Raw genomic sequence first — 18218 nt, forward strand, 5'->3', positions numbered from 1 at the left:
TTATTAAGAACAACAATTATTGAGGAATTGCCATATGCCTGGCACAGGGGTGAGGTATCTAGAAGTGGATAAGACTCATTGGTATCTGCCTTCAAGAAACTCACAGTCAAGTGGGGGCATTTTTTCAGGTCTAGAATCATAAAATTTCCTAGAAACCTGGGGTGGTGCCATGGGTCATGACTCTGACTTGGTCTCCGCAAGTGCTTTCAGACTTTCTGGGTGTCACTTTCCATACTGAAAATATAGGCAAATCATCTCCCTGGAAAGGACTTGTGGGAGGAGAATATCTACAATGGATTTGTAATCTTTTGTTTTTATAAATATAAACAATAACTATTCAGGGAAAACCAGTTTCTCAAAAAGGCCTCAGGCCACAGGACATAGTCAGATACCTAGGTTGCATCTCCCTCACCCACTTCTAATCCCTGTACTATTTATAGCGCTGCTGGTAACCCTAAGTGGGAAGGATACAGAGCATAGTCTTCTATTCTGAAGAAATGCCTCCTGATTCTGTTCTGCCCATCCCGCCAACCTTTCTGGCTTCTTCCTTCCCCAAATCAACACACTTACATAGGGGTCTGGATGAACACTGTTTTCGAATCCTTACTCCTGATGATGTGAATCAGGAGGAGGAATGTGGAAGAGGAATGTACTAGGGAAGCGGAATATGAAGGAAGTGGGATGAGATGGTGGAGAAGGTGCGGGTGCTGCAGCCAGCAGTCCCTCATTCATTTATTCATTTTTTCATTCATTTATTCATTCAAGAAATGGGAAAGAATCCGGTCTGCTTTGTTCCAAAGCAGCTTTGTACACTCACTGTTATTCATAGTTGGCCTCCCCAGTGATGCTTGGTTGAATCATTAACTTAAATAAATACCCACTGAAATCTGCCCTGGAATCTGGTACTTAGAATTACTCTCATGAGAAGCAGCTCAGCAGCTTAGAAGTTGCTAATCAGATCAGCAGCTTAGAACATCTCTCTTAGTGAGTTTTGATTGGAGACTCACATTTGAAACCACTGTACATTTTCTTTGTTTACATCATGGCAGCCTTCTCTACTCAGCACTCACATGAGCTTCTTCTTGAAGTCAGTTGATACGAGTTTGTCTAGATTTAGATTTATCATTCAACCCTAGATAAGAAGAGGCTGGAGACCAGGAAAGGCTAGGAATATTTTAGGAGGACATCTCCACAAGTTGGCCAGGGGTCCCAGTTGCCCTAGCACCCTGGAGAGGGTGGGGGCTGAGAGTTGCATGTGCTTCCCATCTGATCCCCAGGGGTTCAGGAGAAAATTTCATAGTTACCCTAGAGTTAGCATTGTTTGCGTAGAACCCTAGTTTAAGAGGCAGAGTCCTAGGAAAGATTAAGCTATTTGTAGTGTGTTGTTGTAACTCCTTGGCCCTTTGGGAAATTCTTTATGGGCATCTTTCCTTGTTAACTGGACTTTTCCATTGTGCCTTTGTTAGTGTCATAAATGCTGAGGTCCTGCCTGAAATTTGGCTTAGTTCCCAGACTGCACAGCAGCAAGAATATGGTCTAATTTTTAGTCCTAATAAACAAAGCAAATCATAGCACTAAGTTGTTCAAAGACACTGTTATAGTTCAGGAAATGGCCTTAACAAGCCAGCCCCAAATCAGCTCAAAGAAACGTCCACTCTGGTTATCCAAGGTCTCTAAAACCCTAGAATAAGATGGGCCAATGAGTCAAAGCTAAGGGCCTGCTACCCAGTGGATGGCTGGTCTACAAGGAGGAGGCACAGAAGAGCTTTGGCAAACAGATCATTAGGGATACTTTATAAAAGTCCCACTGAAATACAACTTTTTATTTTTTTTTCTTTCTTCTTTTGTATGCATTTTGTTTTACTCCATCTCTCTGGAGAAGGCATATAGTAGGTCTCTCTCTGTTTAATTTTAACAGTAATTTTAGATGTCACAAAAGAAAAGTTAATATTTTATCTAGAACTCTTTAAAAGTCTTTATAGGTTATATTCATCTAAACACCCTGGAGAAAAAAATATTAGGGTGATTAAATTAATCTCAGAGGGAAATTTAATTTGTTCCCCTGGTAATTGCTCCACATTAGTTCTTTTTGGATAAATTACTATTTGTAAGCTTTTTACTAGCTCTAGAACAGTCTTTCAGATGCTGTACACTATACCTAGGCCTGAGGGTGAAAAGAAAACAAGATTTGTGATTTACTTTGTGGGGAAACTCAGGCCTAAAAACTTGCCTAGCCACAGTCTGTCTTTCAGAGGTCTAGATGGGAAATGACTTGTCCCTAGACAAGTCCCAAGATGCTCTCCCTAGATTGAAAGGACTGAAAGTGACTGCTTTAGCTGATTGAATTAATGTGCACCCTTCACCGTACTTTAGTTTAGAGAAGTTCTTTTATTCATCAGGCAAGGAATGTTCTATAAGGGTCTTCATTAATTAAGAGGAAGTCTAGAAACTCCTTGTTTCTGACTATTTCTCAGAAAACACATACCATTTGGGAGAACACATGACTATGAACCAGCTTTTAGGGGCAACCCTTGCAACTGCTCTATGCTTCAATTTCTTCCTCTATAAAATGGTTTTGAAATATTAACAGCTCACTGGACTTTTTGAAGATTATCTGAGGTGATGTATGTACAGTACTCAGCACAGTGCTTGGCATATGTCCTAAAGGACTCTTTTGGGCGTCCCCTGGGGGACAGGTGCCTCAGCGGTCTCATCAGATAGGGTAATCTTGAGGTTGCATTAACCTGGAAAATCAAACAAACAGGCTTCCTAAGGGAGTCTTGGCAGGCCAACTGCTCCTATTCTACTACTCACTGTTTTCTTCATAGCACTGATCACTTGCTTAAATTGTGTCATCAATTATAAGTTTATTGTCTGCTCATTCCTGCCTCTCACCCACAACTGTAATGCAAACTTGCTCCAGGAGGTAGGGACTGTGTTCCTTCACATCTGTAGTCCTAGCTCAATGACATAGTGCTTTACACACAGAAGGCCCTCAGATGAATGAACGGATGAATGTTGGGAAAAATGTGCCCTCTGCCCTTCCCCTCCCTCACGGTAGGGAGCCCAGGCTTAGGAGACTGTTACCGATGACGATTGTAGCCAGTGTTTATTGACAGCTGTCTATAAAGCCTCTTCTGAGGCTTGACCCCTCCCTCAACAGTGTTTATAGAGGAACACTATTATCTCTTCATTCTTCTCAACCTTGAATGCTATGGACTCTTAAGCTGGACAACATTTGACAATACTGTAGAGTTGTGGTTCTGCCTGGTATCAGTGAGGCGCCAGACACCCAATCTCCAGGCCTATTTGCCCCATACATACATTCTTTTAGAATCTTTGCATAAACATGGGTGTTTCACATATTTCCTGAGTGGTGCAAATGCCTTTAGGCCACTTCCTTTTTTTATGCAAGTGGTCTGTGGACACACTCTCATTTTGTTTTTTATTTTATGGTTTAGAGATAATCTCTCCCTTAAGAGTCTTGACTAATTTTCTCTCTGGAATCCAGATTGTACCATAACAGTATTATAGCTGCCTCCTCTTATGGCAAGATAACTAGGCTTTCCCCACTCAAGCTCCTGAAAGTTACTTTTTATAGCTGCCATGACATAAAAATGTTTCATCAAATGTGGGCAGATCTTTTGATAGTACTGAAACTGTGGTACTCATTGCGAAAGCTCCTGGGGTTTGGCCTTTGGGATTTGCAGATGCAGGCAGTGTCCCCAGACAACCACTGATGCATTTAGGCTTGGCCTTCTGTGACTCAGTCTTGAAGGCAAATAATAGAGATAAAAATAAACTACTATACAAAAATGTAAACTGATTTTCTTTATATATTTTTAAGGCTTTTACTTGGGGTTTGGTTGGTTAGGAGTAAAAGAAAAATCAACTCAAATGGACTCAGATGGTAAAATAAATGAACAGATCATATAACTAAAAGGTCCAGAGACAGGGCTAGCATCAGGAAAAGCTTAGTCTAGTTTCTTTTTCTGCATTTCTCAGCTCTGCATCTTCAGTGTACAGTTCATTCTTGGCAATATTCTGTCTCATGGTCTCAAGATACTGTCAGTGACCTCAGTGCTACTTGCTTCCAGGTTGGAATCCAGGAGGAAAAAGAAAGCCTACGTCTATCGTGAATTCCCGGAATTGACACAGGTCATGTGCTAATCCCTGAATTCAAAATTGTAATCAAGAGGATGGGCCATGCAGTTGGTTTAAACTAATCTGGGCTTGACCTTGGAGTTATGAATGGAAACCGAATCCATCCAGACTATAGGACTAAGAAATCTGTAGCACTGTTAGCTGAGGAGAAGGGAAAATAGTCAAATATCTGTTACATCTGGCATTAAAACGGGACTGGATGTGCAGTGCTGATGCTGGGTTTTGACATTTAGTTTTTGTAGGTGATGTGTCTAACACTCTCCAAGTATTAAGGCTAGTTTCCATTTCTAACTGTGGCAGCCATTAGTCATGTCTGTTAGTGTTTCCGGCTCTTTGCCTTTTAGATATATGGTAACCTTTTCAGTCAATGAGTTGTGAGCATTTGGGTTAAAGCATTAATGTGTAGGTGTGAGACCCTTCAGAGTCTTCTCTTTCCCTCTGGTACTATAGCTGGAAGCATTTGAAATGGTGGCTGGCACACTGTGAGTAACTATGACGAGCAGAGCATCCCTGCTGTCAGAGAAGTAGCATTAGCAAGGAGACTCTTATTATGTTAAGCTATGAAGATTCTGAGTTGTTTATTACCGTGGCATACCCAGTTTTTCTGCCCTGTTCACTGGATTTTCTAAACCCATTTGAATTTTTTAGGGGTTGCTCACAAAAATTTTATATTTGTATAAATCTTTCAACAGCAAATATGCTTTCACATTTATGATCTCATCTTATCTCCACAATAGTCCTATATATAGATGAGAAATATTAGCTCCGTTTTGCCAGTGGAAGAATTGATGCAAACTCCCCAAATGCTCTATTTACTAATTTAGCATTATTTGTTATTTTTTATTTGCTTTGTTTTCTTAAGCAATAAAATTACACAATAAAATCTTATTATAAAGAATAATGCTTTTCATTTTATTAATATTTTATTTGATGTCCTACCTCTGAAGAATTTATCACTTTTTACTTTATTCTTTCCACACACCAAATAGTCAGTGTTGAAAATGTAAAGAACTTGGGCCACTGCAGTTTCTGTTGGAAAGCTAAAAGTTAGCTATACTATTCGCCTGCACAGAGCTTTGTCAGGGCCAAGAGAAACACTCTCGAGGGGAACTGAAAGAGAATTCAAGGAATCTATAATCATACATCAGGCAATAGATAACTGGGGCTCCAAATGAGCAGGTTGACTCAAGAGGAAAAGGTAGATATACAGTATTTTCCTTGGTAAGAAAGTGGCAGCAGACTAGAAATACAGAGTGGAGGAGAGAGCAAGGACTGATTGCTTTGAAAGCAGAAGAGACATCTTTGCACTGAGTTGGGGGAGAATTGGTGGTGAAGAGGGTAGGCTCTTGAAGCAGAGTGCTTGGATTCAAATCCTGGCTCTGCCACTTGAAAGCTGTGTAACCTTGAACAAATTACTTGATCTTGCTGAAGGATTTTCCTTCTATAGCATGGGGAGATTAGTACCTATTTCACAAGGATATTGTGAGGATAAAATGAACTATGAAATGTAAAGCTCTTAGAACAGTACATATGGTAAAAGCTTGATAAATGTCATCATCAATTATTTATTTATTATTATTGTTGTTGTTATTATTATTATTATTTATTATTATTAATTGCATCCCTTCTGCCATCACTCTGGTCCAAGCCACCCATCACCTTTTACCTGGACTAATTCAAAGTCTTCCGCATTGACCTTCTCACATCTATTCTTGTGTAATTTCCAATTTACTCTCTACCTGATAGCTAGGATAATCTTTTAAAATTAGAATCCATCAAGTTATTTCTTCACTTAAAACCTTTTAGTAATTCCCTCTTCACTTACAATTTTAGTCTTTCTAATAAAGACGAAAATCCTTAATATAAATTCCAAGGACCTTTTCTCATTAGCCTCAGTTTGCGTTGACTTCTATAGTTAAAGCCTCACAGTCACTCTTTTAGATCCCCAAGCATGTCATCTTCTGCTCGCCTCAGGGCCTTTATATTAATACATTTTGGAGGAGCATTGCTTTTTTCTTATCCTGGTTGCCTTTCAGGTGAAGGGGACTCTGCTGGGGTTAACACTTCTCTCTCTACCTCTTTACTCACTCTATCTCATGGAAGGTGGAATCATGTGTCAATCTTAGAGGAATACCTGGGCATCCTCAGCTCATCCCTGCCCTCTTTTGGAAGTGAGCTTCTTACAGGGAGCAGGTGGTCTCTGATGCTCTTCTAGGGGCAGGCTCTTTCCCATTCCATGGGTTGTCTGCCCTGGTCCAGAACTGCCCATGACCATGTGGTTAAGCCTATCTTATCATGGGGTCAGTTCACTGGCTCACCTGGCTAACAAACTAAAGCCATGACTTCCAGCCTGGCTTCTGTCAGCACCAAACATGCTGTATGAATTGTCCAGATATATTCCTTACTTCTTGGTCTCCTACTCCTCTTCTCCTTCTAGTCCGTCTCATTCTTTCTTCTGGATTGGGATGTTTCTAATGGGCCATGATGGAAAAGCTAAGAGGGTGCTGGTGAAGATTTCCTGTGCTGTATTATAACCTGAGTTGTATTAAAATTTGTAGGCTGGATCAATGAAATGATTGAATATTAATGTGCCTGATTTAAGTTCTTAACAAAACTCATATTCTTGGACAGGGCAGTGGGAATGAAAACATTTTTTCATTTTGACTGAAAAAACAAAGTAGAGGGGTCCAGAGAATCTCCAGGAGGGGGAGCCCTCGTTCCTTGTTCCCAGTCATAGCTGTGAGGGTTTGCATCATCTACGACTGAGTCAGTAGAATAGACACAATCATTGCATATGTCAAGTTAAACAAATAGGAGAAAATCATCACAGTACCCATTTGGCATTATCATTTTATCCCACACAATTGGCTCTTCACCTATGTGTAATTCAATTTGTAGGAGAGTTTTTTTTTTTTTTTTTTTTTAATGATTCCTGCTATGGTTTTGAATGACCCAGCAGATGTTCAGTCTGTCCTTTGAGCAAAATACAGGCTTAACCTGTATTTTAGTTTCAACTTTGGAAAATATAAAACAAAATTTAGAATCTGTGACCCTTTTAGTTAACCGCTTTTTCTCCTTAGCTTTCCTCTTCCCTATTATCTTCTCCAAGTCTCTTCTTTAGGAAAACGTGTTATGGTCAACAGTTTTTATAGTCTTCCTGGCCCAAGTCATTGCAAAATTGGTCATCATTAACTTTCAGAACAGTTTTTGGTACACTGCTATGTATTAGACCAACTGAGCTGGAAACTCTTCTCTTGACACCTTATTCATTCTCCCACAACTTGTTGCACAGAACTAGACACATTGATTCCTGGTAAATGTTAAAAATGGACATTTAACAGATGACTGTATTTTCAGTGATTAGTAGGAGTCAGTGTAGATTCGCTTAAAACAAGTCGCACTAGCTAACCTCAGTTTTAAACTATTAGTGGATGGAAATTCTCTGGGCATGTTAATTCTGAATTTTAGCAAGACCCCAAATTTCTCATGCTTTCTTTGTGGATAAGATAGAATTAAGTCTTGTGGGAATATTGTTAAGTGGATTTATAAATGGTTACATAAAACATACTTAATATGTTTTATATAAATACCCAAAAAGGGTGTTAACATTAATCTGTGTAGTAGTTTGCCAAAGTTTTAATTTTTTTTTAATTAAAAAGAAAATTGGTTTTTTTTTTGGGCTGGGGACGGTATTTAGTCCTATCTTTTTTAATGTATTAGTCTACAGCTTTGGAAAAATATATAAAAGGCATGCGTTTGAATTTTTTTGATGACACAAAGCTTGGAGGAATATTTAACAGTTTGAGATAGTATAGTCAATATTATTATTTTTTTCATTAGGCTGTTATAATAGGGATATATGCAAAATCTTGTACATTGATATTTTTAAAATACCAACTATATATGCTTAGGAATGGGAGACCTGATTTAATGATAATTTATGAAAAAATAATCTAGAAATTTTAGTTAATCAAAACTGAATAAGAAGAAACTATGAGACACAATTGCCAAATGCTAACAAAATTTTAAGTCACATTAATACAATAGTCCCGAACACAGAACATCAAAGTTTCTACTGTACATGGACAAGGTGAAAGTCTGCAATATGTGTTTGGTTCTGGACACCATGTTTTAAGAGAGATGCAGAGGAATTGGGATGGATCTAGTAGAAGCTGACCAGGAAGAGATGTCGGTAAAATAAGTCATGGAGAATAGCTGAGGTGTTTGGGAATGTCTGGATCAGAGTAGAGAAGATTTAGGGAAGCTCTAGGAGGGGCCTTCCAATATTTCAAAATTGTCAACATTGAAAGAGCTTAGACTTGGATTAGATTACCCAGGGATGGAATTTGACACATGTCAAGAAGTTACGGGAAGGCAAATTTGGGTTTTTCAAAATAAAAATCTAGCAATCATCATTCTGAAATGGACACAGGCTGCCTTGCAAGATAGTGAGTTTCCCATCACAGAAGATTTTCAAAGACAGGTCTAAGGAACTCTCGTCAGAGTTATCTAAAGGGTCATGCTTTGGGATAGTGGACCAGATGATTCCCCAAATCCTTCCAACCTCATGGGCCTCAGTATGAGCTCAGTGTCTGCCTATAGTAGGTACTCAAGTAATATCTGCCAAATGAATTAATGCATAAGAGTAAAAAATCTCAGGGGTAGACTTTTGCACTTGATACATTTTTGAGTCTTGGATGATTTTATGGCATCGAACAGTAATTTTACCTAGTATCAGAGGCATGTCATCTTGGGAAAAACGAATGACCTTGGGCCACACAAAGTTTAAAATTTCCTAGATAACTGGCTTATCTTTCTTGCTGTGGTATAAATCATGCTCAGCCTTGTAAGTTTTAGAGCTATTTATGATAATGAGAAATGCTTTGCTCCAAACTAATATGATGCTATTTCTTTTTCAGGATAATCGTATCCACACATCCAAGTACAATATTCTCACCTTCTTGCCAATTAATTTATTTGAACAGTTTCAACGAGTGGCGAATGCCTATTTCCTTTTTCTTCTGATTTTACAGGTAATGTTTACATTGTATTTCTTCCTAATCTGTTGGTTAAAAGTAGTCATATAATGTGAAAAGTAAGTTAATTCACTTAGCTAAATGTTTATGATTAGGTAAAACCCTCCTTATCAGATTTTTAATGTTATTATTGCTGTTTCTCTTCACAAATGTGGGAGGGCTAGGAATGGGTAAAAAACTAATGCATTCATCATTTTAAACACTGATGTAATTTTAAAGTGCAGCCTTGCACTTTATTTGAACCAAACCAGAGCCGAATAATTACTGTTCGTAACCTCCCTCTTTTCTTTATCTCTCTCTCATGTCAACAGTATGGGTATTGCCAGAGTGGAGACAAAGAACCTAGCTGAGTAGTAGTTTGTGGAACTTAATTTGGCAAATTTCACTCACGTTTAAGAACAATGACATATTTTACACACGTATAAAATAAATGATGCATGCTATATGTTACTTCACTGTAGAGTGGCTATTTTTTACAGTTTCAAGTGGTTAATTGGTAGTTAATAACCTTGGTTTTTCCTCCCATTTGACTAAAATTGGGGCCTAAATTAAATTTCAGTATTTACTGATATTTTAGAAAGGAAAAGGCATAAATCAAAGTACACAAACACATAAATAGCTCATATTAGCTAGTTTTTTACCTAGTATTTATTTTAGGATAATTTAATCAGTCTCAGCTGGTAGATTCAGAATGTGCTGGGCTCTATATTAATTATCGGAAGTAAGAAGATAGATTAGATATGTGCAGTCTGGATTAATAGCTTTAGTACTATTTTTTCTTTAATTGAATAATTTATTAAGAATCTTGGTTGTAAGTGGAAGAAACTTAAATTCTTTTAAGCAAAAATGGAATATATTCATGAGTATGTATCATTTCATGTATGACTGGATTCAGGGGCAAACTATTTCAACAGGATGTGACTCTTCTTTCCTCAGTTTTCCTTCATTTTGGCCTCATTCTCTGGCAGGTCCTCTCTATCTGGTGGATCTTAAAAGCTTTAAACTTTTGTCCTCCTAGTTTCAACTCCAATATGAAAGAGAGTGAGAAGGAGAGGGAGGGACATTAGCTCTGATTGGACCATGCTGAATTATACCTCTATCCCTAAACCAATCACCACCATGGCTCAAGAATTTGATGCAATGATTATCTTGACCTAGATCACATGACAAAAACTGAAGCCAGGATGGAATCAATGTACCCAAATTATATGGACTAAAAACAGAAGGGATGAAGTATTTCCATAATAAGGGTTAGTTGAGAAGAACTGGATAATGAATAGGAAACAACAAGAACAAGAAGAAGAACAACAACAATGAATGTACACCTTACGACTTAATGAAGAGACTTTAGAATTCTAGAGTTCTTTCTTTCTTTTTCTTTTCCCTTGTGAATTTGCTTTTGGTTTCTTCATGTAATCCTTTACACTAGGGGTCCCCAACCCCTGGGATGTGGACCGGTACTGGTCCATGGCCTGTTATGAGCCGGGCTGCATGGCAGGAGTGAGCGGCAGGCGAGCAAGCAAAGCTTCATCTGTATTTGCAGCCACTCCCCAGCACTAGCATTACTGCTTCAGCTCCACCTCAGATCATCAAGCATTAGATTCTCATAGGAGCACCAGTCACTGGTGCCAAAAAGGTTGAGGACCACTGCTTTACACCATTCAAAATTTTGATCTTATTTCTCTAATGGCTTTCTTATTTATGATCAAAAGCTTTTGTTCACAGAATTTAATATCTAGAAGGGAACTTTGGGATGGTTTAGTTCATTGTCCTTTCTTTTATTGATGAGGAAATTAGACCTAGAGAGGTTAGATGATGTATAAAGTTTTTACCACAAGTTAGTTAATGATAGAACTAGGACTAGAATCCAGCTTTTCTACCACCCGGACCAGTGTTTTTGTGGTTAGCCTCAGAGGCTTTTGAGGTTAGTTTGATTTTTGAATCTTATGTGGAAGCTATTATAACAATTAAGTTTCCATGGGGCCTGATCTCCATACGCTGACCATCTTTACTCAACCCTTCCCTGACTGATGGCCCTGAAGCAGTTCCAAATTGAACCCCATTTGAAAACCACCTGTCTAAGAGAGTCATGTCAACTGTTATGATGTCTCCCGCAGGTGAGTTTCTTTTGAGATATAGGAACAAGGCACTGGAGTCAAATAATCGAGGTTTAAATTTTAGCAGTGTATGTCTTGGCCTAGTTGCTTGACCTCTCAGACATTTATTATACAATGGGAAAATGAAACTCAGGGCTGCAATGTTTCCTGATTCTGGGGCACGATTCACAATGTATTCTGTGCCTTGCACAGAAGTGCTATTTACATGGAATACAAACCCTGTGGTACAGAATTGAACTGAGAATCAAATGACATAATATATGGAAAGTACTTGGCACAGTGTTTGGCTCAAGGTAGATGCTCAAAGAATCTCTCTTTGGAAACTGGAGAGAAGTTGGTAAAATTATTAAAAGTTGAAATGAGAAGCTGAGAAAAATACAGATGATGTTTTTTAACCTGGGGAAAGATCATCATCTGTGAAAGAATTATAAAAGCTTACTTCTTAACTTGCTATAAAAATTTTATTTTTTGTCAGGTAGTCTGAAAAGTGGTTCAATGATACTTCTATTTTATATGTCTTACAACTGAATACAAAAACTTCTATTCTTGAAAGTAGTTTTACATTTGTACAAATAACTGAATATAATCCTATAAATATCTGTCAAGTCTTATGAAATTAAATGGCAACATTAGAAAGATACATTTATTAAATTCAAAAGTTCTAACTATTTTAAATGTTTGTTTTAGCTGATTCCAGAAATTTCCTCCTTGACCTGGTTTACCACCATTGTGCCTTTGGTCCTGGTGATAACTATGACAGCTGTCAAAGATGCCACAGATGACTATGTGAGTATTTGCTTTTGAGCATTCCTGATGTCTCAGTTTCAAGTGTGACCTCTTTGAAATACAAAATAAAGATCCATTTGAAAATTTGGAATGAAGTTCTTTTGGTCAATAAGATATTTGATGATTAATACAAGTCATAGAATAAGCAATGATTTGAATAATGACATCTTTGGAATAAATGTCTGACTTCTCCACATTATCTTATCAGGGAAATAGTACTCATTTAGATGCATGAGTTCCCGCAAATTGGCTTTAAAATTCTTATTCATTATAGTCATACTTCATAGAAGAATAAATGGTAGAGTAGAAAGAAAGAAAGAAGTTTTGGAGAAAGACACCTTATTCTACCATGTTCTAGCAGTGTAACATGAGGCAAACTACTTCTCTGAACCCTTCCTTGTCTATATAATGTGGCCAATGACATCAGCACTGTTGGGAGGACAAAATGAAATGTTGTGCATAAAGCACTTGGCTCAGAGCCTGGCTCGTAGAGGGTACATGAGTAATACTATTTCTCTGCTCTCTTCCTGTACTGGGCAGTTCCATTCTAATCCTTCATATCCATTTCTAGGGTAGAAATTATCAAGAAGAGTCAGCCTGGGATTAGCATTTTTAATCCTTTGCCTCTATCTGTTCTAATACCAAGACCCCTTGGCAATGCCTGAGCAGAAGTAAGAGTGCCTCGTGTTAAGGACCCGAGAGCGGGCTGCTCAGTATTCAGAGAGTGAACTGATTTGTCTTTTCTGTGATGCTCTGCTAGTCAATTTAGGAGACTCTTTTCAGGGAGATACAGATGTGACTAAATACCAAGTCTGATTTTATCTCTACTGCAGTTAAAGCTTGAATATGCTTTTATTTTTTGTGACAATATGTACCAGTTCAACAAACGGCTATCTTTATGAGTCAGGGTCTTGGCAGGAAACAGATGTCGCTCTAGAATAAAAGGAATATTGGAGAAAAATTAATAATGAGGGGACCATTTACAAAGGGTGTGGGTGAAGAAAAGCACGTAGGATAGCTACATTAGTGGCAAAACTACCTCTAGGCCTGAAGGGGAAAAGGAAGAAAGCAATTACTAGAACTGGAACTATAGTTGAGGGCTTCTTGCAAGCAGCTGGGGCTGTCTATAGAGGAAGCAGCCCCTGTTAACCCGGCTTGAAGGAAGCCAGGGAATTTCACTTTCCTTTGACACTCTGATCTCTGCCAGTGCCACCTATTGGCCAAGCTCCACCAGAAGCCAGGGTACAAGACCATGTCAGTCAGCTTCCCCTGGCACAGGGCAGAGGAGAGAGGGATATGTGTAGATATGGAAGAGCAAACAGAAAATATCCAGTACCTCTGTCAAATTATGTACTCAGACAAAATAGTTGTTTCCATTTCTATTGTTCTGTTGGTGGGGAGAAGATTGCATACCAATGATGGGCTGACTTAGTTTACTCCTCTACCAATATTATCAACTTTTCCCATGTCGACAAATGCCAAATATTTTATTCTTCCTGGTAATATCTATTACTTACACCTGGAAATCAGTTTAATTGTATGTACTGGGCACAGCATAAAAGGAAAAATGGGATGGTTTTGGGAATGATGTTGAAAAAGGGAAGGACTGATTGAAGCAATTTATATATTGTAATATTGATATAATATTTTGAATATTTTTAAAAGGAAAAAGCACTAATCCTGATGATTATGATCTGCGAAGTCAGATTTATGTTTTCTAATATAACCCCTTGTTCATCTGTGCCTTTAGGCTAATTGGTTGAAATAACACCTTATACTCTTGCCCATTTCTATCTGATCTTGGTAGTTCACATAGAAAGTCTTATCTGAATGGTTGCTAATTTATGAGTTTAGTAGAGGGCTCATAATATTTGGATATTCTTCTAAGCAATAAAAGATGTTTACATTACTGGAATATACAATAAGAAATAAAATCAGTTGGGCATAAAAACACAAATCCACACCAAATGTGGTTCAGTATTTTGTTTTGATTTTGTTTTAAATACTCAGTATTTCATCAGATCACTGTTAACAATTAAAATTTCTGAGAATAAAAATACATGTTGTTACAAGTAATTTCATTACTTCAAAGAAATCCATAAAACAGAATGAATGATGTTCCAATAATGTATTGGGCACATATGTGAGAGAAATGGAAGTCCTCATTTTCTATCGAAGACATAAAAATTAATGTATGGTTTTCTCTGGAGCTATGTGGCAGAGTAAAGGACAAATTGTCTTCTTAGAAGCAGCTAAAACAGTGTGGGAATTGGAAGATCATGTGGCTAGACTTGTTCCAATGGTGACACCCAGAATGAGGTTAAGTGAGAAGGGTCTTTATTCAAATTTAGAACACGCAGAGCTGGGTTCAAGGTCACCACAAGCTGTGCTCATTTTTAGACCAATAGTGATATTGTCCAAACAGATGAATTCAATGTACTTTCAGTATCCTTATCTGTGCTGACAAATTATGATTTAATATGTTTTTTCACAAACACTTTGATTTTCAGTTTCGCCACAAGAGTGATAATCAAGTGAATAATCGGCAATCCGAAGTGCTCATTGACGGCAAGTAAGAAATGCATTCTTTGGGTTATTTTTAAGATTTCTGGGACCACAAAACAGGTCTTTACAATTGGTAGATTTCTCTTTTTAATTTAACATCTATTTCTTTCCACTTTATTAAAAATTGCAATGTAAGCCCATTTTATCTTCATGGTTCTTTATGCTCAACAAATGCTTGTGCTAGCCATTCAACTTCTACTTTAAATCCCTTTGGAGTTTATCTTGTGGAACACAGACATATGATTGTCACTTTTCATTTCTAGATATAATACTATTTAGAACTGGTATACATGTGATGTCTTGTATTTGGTAGGTGTTTCATAAGTACTTGAATTATTTAATTAGGTAATTTTGGGGAAATATGGCTAAAGAGACTTTGACACATTACTGTATCAAGTGATAGTGATAAAAATTTTGTATTCATTTGGTAGTTGATTTTAGACTAGATTATCTACCACAGTATAGATTTTTTTCATTGCTTTTAAATTCATCCATCAATAAAGAAATATTTATGGGACTGGTTCTTGAATCTAAAATGCTTTAAAATGTGTATTTATAAAACAACAGAAAAAACACCTCTATAAAACTTAGCAAAAAGCTAAATTTCAGATCTTCATTCCATTGTTTCTTACTCTCTTCGTCCCTCGCCTCCCTTTTTTTTTTGGCTAATAACATATGGCAAAGTACGTTCGAAACAATGTACTTAAAACTGGTAGTCAACCACATCTGCCAATGATTTTGAATTAGTTAGATACTATGAAGAACATAGTTTTAAAAGGAAATATCATAAAACACATTAATCATGTGAGATGGAAAATTCCAAGAAATGAAATATATCAAGAGGAGATAGGTAGCCAAAACAATAACTGGTAGAATTGAAGTAATTAATCACTTTCCATTACCAAAATGTTGACTGATTACTAATAATGTAATGAGTACACATAGTTTTTCTATATCAGATTGTTTTAGGAAATGATGTTAAAAGCACAGTGAAACCATAGGTGTACAGATAGAGCTGCTGAAAGTGTAATCCCAGTGTGACATGGATAAGCCATAAAAGATGCCTGGAACCATATGGTTTATTTCCAATGTTGGCAGGTTTTGAGTTGTTGCCACTATAGTAGGATGTTTAAAAGCATGTGTTTTGCACTCAGAGAGACTTTAATTATGAGGTTAGTTTTGACCCTGAGTAATTCTGTGATCTTGAGCAAGTTCTTAAGAGGTGGTGACTTTTGTAAGCTAATGTGGTATATGGCTTTGTGCTGTACTGTTGCCTGCTTTGACTCTCTCAGACTTGCAATTAGATTGACATTAGTTCTGACTTGCAATTAGATTGACATTAGTAAGATTTGACTAATTCCCCAAGGAACACTTGATAATCAGTCTCATTACTTCGAAGTAGCATCTCCTATAAAGTATGTTGAAATATGTATAATTACATAATAAATTTGAACTAATTGGCCTAAGCATATCTTTTAATGTTTCTCAAATTACTAGTTAAATTTTGTGGTGCTATCAGGGCAGTAATAGATATTGAGGCCTCTACCTGGAGGCCATGGGAGTAATCCAATGACTTAGATGTTTAGGAACTCGATGACTGTCTCCCACACATGCTAACTATCATTAACATTATTATTAGAAGTAGCATTAGTGTTACTTTCTTGCGGTTTCGTTTATCTTTTTGTTGAGTCCTTATGAGATAGCATCTCTTTGTAATTCAGTATAGTGTGATTTCTTAAGAAGCTTTGTTGCTGATGCTGTAAAGTTGAAGGGAGAAGCACATATCATTGAGAATGGAGTATTCTTTAGGATTTAGTTAAAAATCAGGCAAGAGTTTTCATTTGTAAGATTACCTACTACTGTGAGCTTCTCTAAGACATCTCTTGATTACCTTTGTGTCTTTTGAGACTAGCACAGTATCTTTGAATTTCCAAACTGAACAGTTACATGTATCCTGGTCAAGAGGGCAATCTACCAGAGGAGCTTGATCTGTGAAATTTTGTAGTCTCATCGCTAAGCCAATTCCAGCAGTTGGGGTGGTGGTCTTTGTGAAAGGTACTCAGGCTATGGAGACTGGCTTTTGTTTTTTTTGGGTTTTGAGAAGTTGGAGAAAGCAAATGAGTTCAGATCTGAGATAGCTCATGGAGCTTCAAGTCCTCCTTGGAGCTGGTGATTTTAGAGGATGCTGTTGGGTCCTCCTGGATCATCACTGTCTTTGTATGCTCTCCCCCAGCTCTTGTGTATTGTTTCTAAGGGCTTACTAGAGCCAATGACTGATTGGTGCTGGACTAAGAAAGAGCAGCATCCCTGCCTCAAGTTGAACAAGCTCTGAGGTGTAATTTGCACCCCTGAGTACCCATGAAGATCAGGCCAAGGATGGGACTTTGCCTGAGATCACACCCTTGTGTGGCTTCTTCTCCCTTGTGTTACTTCTCATCTCCCTTACTAGTTTCCCCTGGAAGTAGTTTTTTAATGAATCACTTGCATGTGAATCTTCATCTCAGAATCTGCTTCTAGGGAACTTGATCTAACACAATAGTTAATGCATATTTAATCCCATGGCAACATTATAGAAAACATAGGAAAGTGTATTTTGGGTCTATCCTTGCCACCTGTGGGTCATGATCCAGAATCAAGTAAAAAGCTTGGAGGGGAACAGGGGAGTTCAGGTACTGCTGGAAGTGGGTGTCATACTGGAATTGGCACTGCCAGATACTTGTGGCATCCTTGTGTGTTCCTGATAGAAGGAATTTAGGGTTCATGCTAGGGCAGAAGCCATCATTGGCTCATCCTGGTGAAAGAGGCATAGCTAGCTGCAGGGAACAGATCCCTGAAGGGAAGTGGATGCAATAAAAGCAGCTGTCACGAAACCTGGTGTAAGTGATCACTCTGTGACTTTGGGCAATTAATTTTCTTTCTGGGCTTTAGGCCTCCCTTCTGTGCTCAGAAACAAGGAAGTTTGGCTAATATATATGTGCGGGCCCCAGTGCTTCCACATTTAATTCTCAAAACCCCAGGATGTGGGTAGTAGTGCCCCATTTTAGAGGTGGAGAGATTAAGGCTCAGAAAGGGAGTGACTTGTTTAGGGTTCCATGGCAAGTAAGAGCCTAAATTGACTTCTACCTACTGATGAAGTAATGTGTAAGTGAGGACTTATAGTCTGATCATATCTTCACTGTTTATTTTGTATTTGAAGGGCTTTGTAAACAATTATAAAAATATAAGAATAATTAAATAATATATGTAGTTTATTTATATGTTGTGTGTGTGCATGTGTGCATGTGTATGTAAATAAACATATATCTACACTTTCAGTGCCTGGAGCATGGCTCATCTACATTCTTAGCACCGTGAAAGTTGTGATGCTGGACATTGTAAACCAAAGCCACGAAATAATAAGGAAAATAAACCCCTTTCTTTATAATTTTCCTTTTCAATTTTACTTCTTTAATTTTGTTACTCATATTCCTTCCAAATCAGGACCAATCTTCTGCATCTGCCATCTGTTATGAAAGTGCTTAAGAAAGTGCTAAGAAATAGATGTTGTAGT

General features: G+C 37.7%; 1 protein-coding gene across 4 annotated transcripts in view; it reads left to right on the forward strand.

Annotated features, from left to right (window-relative positions):
• The window catches only part of ATP8B4 (ATPase phospholipid transporting 8B4 (putative)), a 192893-nt gene that overhangs the window by 38938 nt on the left and 135737 nt on the right, over positions 1-18218 (forward strand). For all 4 annotated transcript variants that reach the window (XM_039889078.1, XM_039889077.1, XM_039889079.1 and 1 more), the window contains 3 exons: positions 9084-9197; positions 12005-12103; positions 14614-14675. In XM_039889078.1, the coding sequence (XP_039745012.1) occupies positions 9084-9197; positions 12005-12103; positions 14614-14675 (275 nt within the window). The remainder of the gene's footprint in view (positions 1-9083; positions 9198-12004; positions 12104-14613; positions 14676-18218) is intronic.

This window comes from Pteropus medius, unplaced genomic scaffold (genome assembly GCF_902729225.1).
Source record: "Pteropus medius unplaced genomic scaffold, Ma_sr-lr_union100, whole genome shotgun sequence".
Taxonomy (NCBI): Eukaryota; Metazoa; Chordata; class Mammalia; order Chiroptera; family Pteropodidae; genus Pteropus; species Pteropus medius.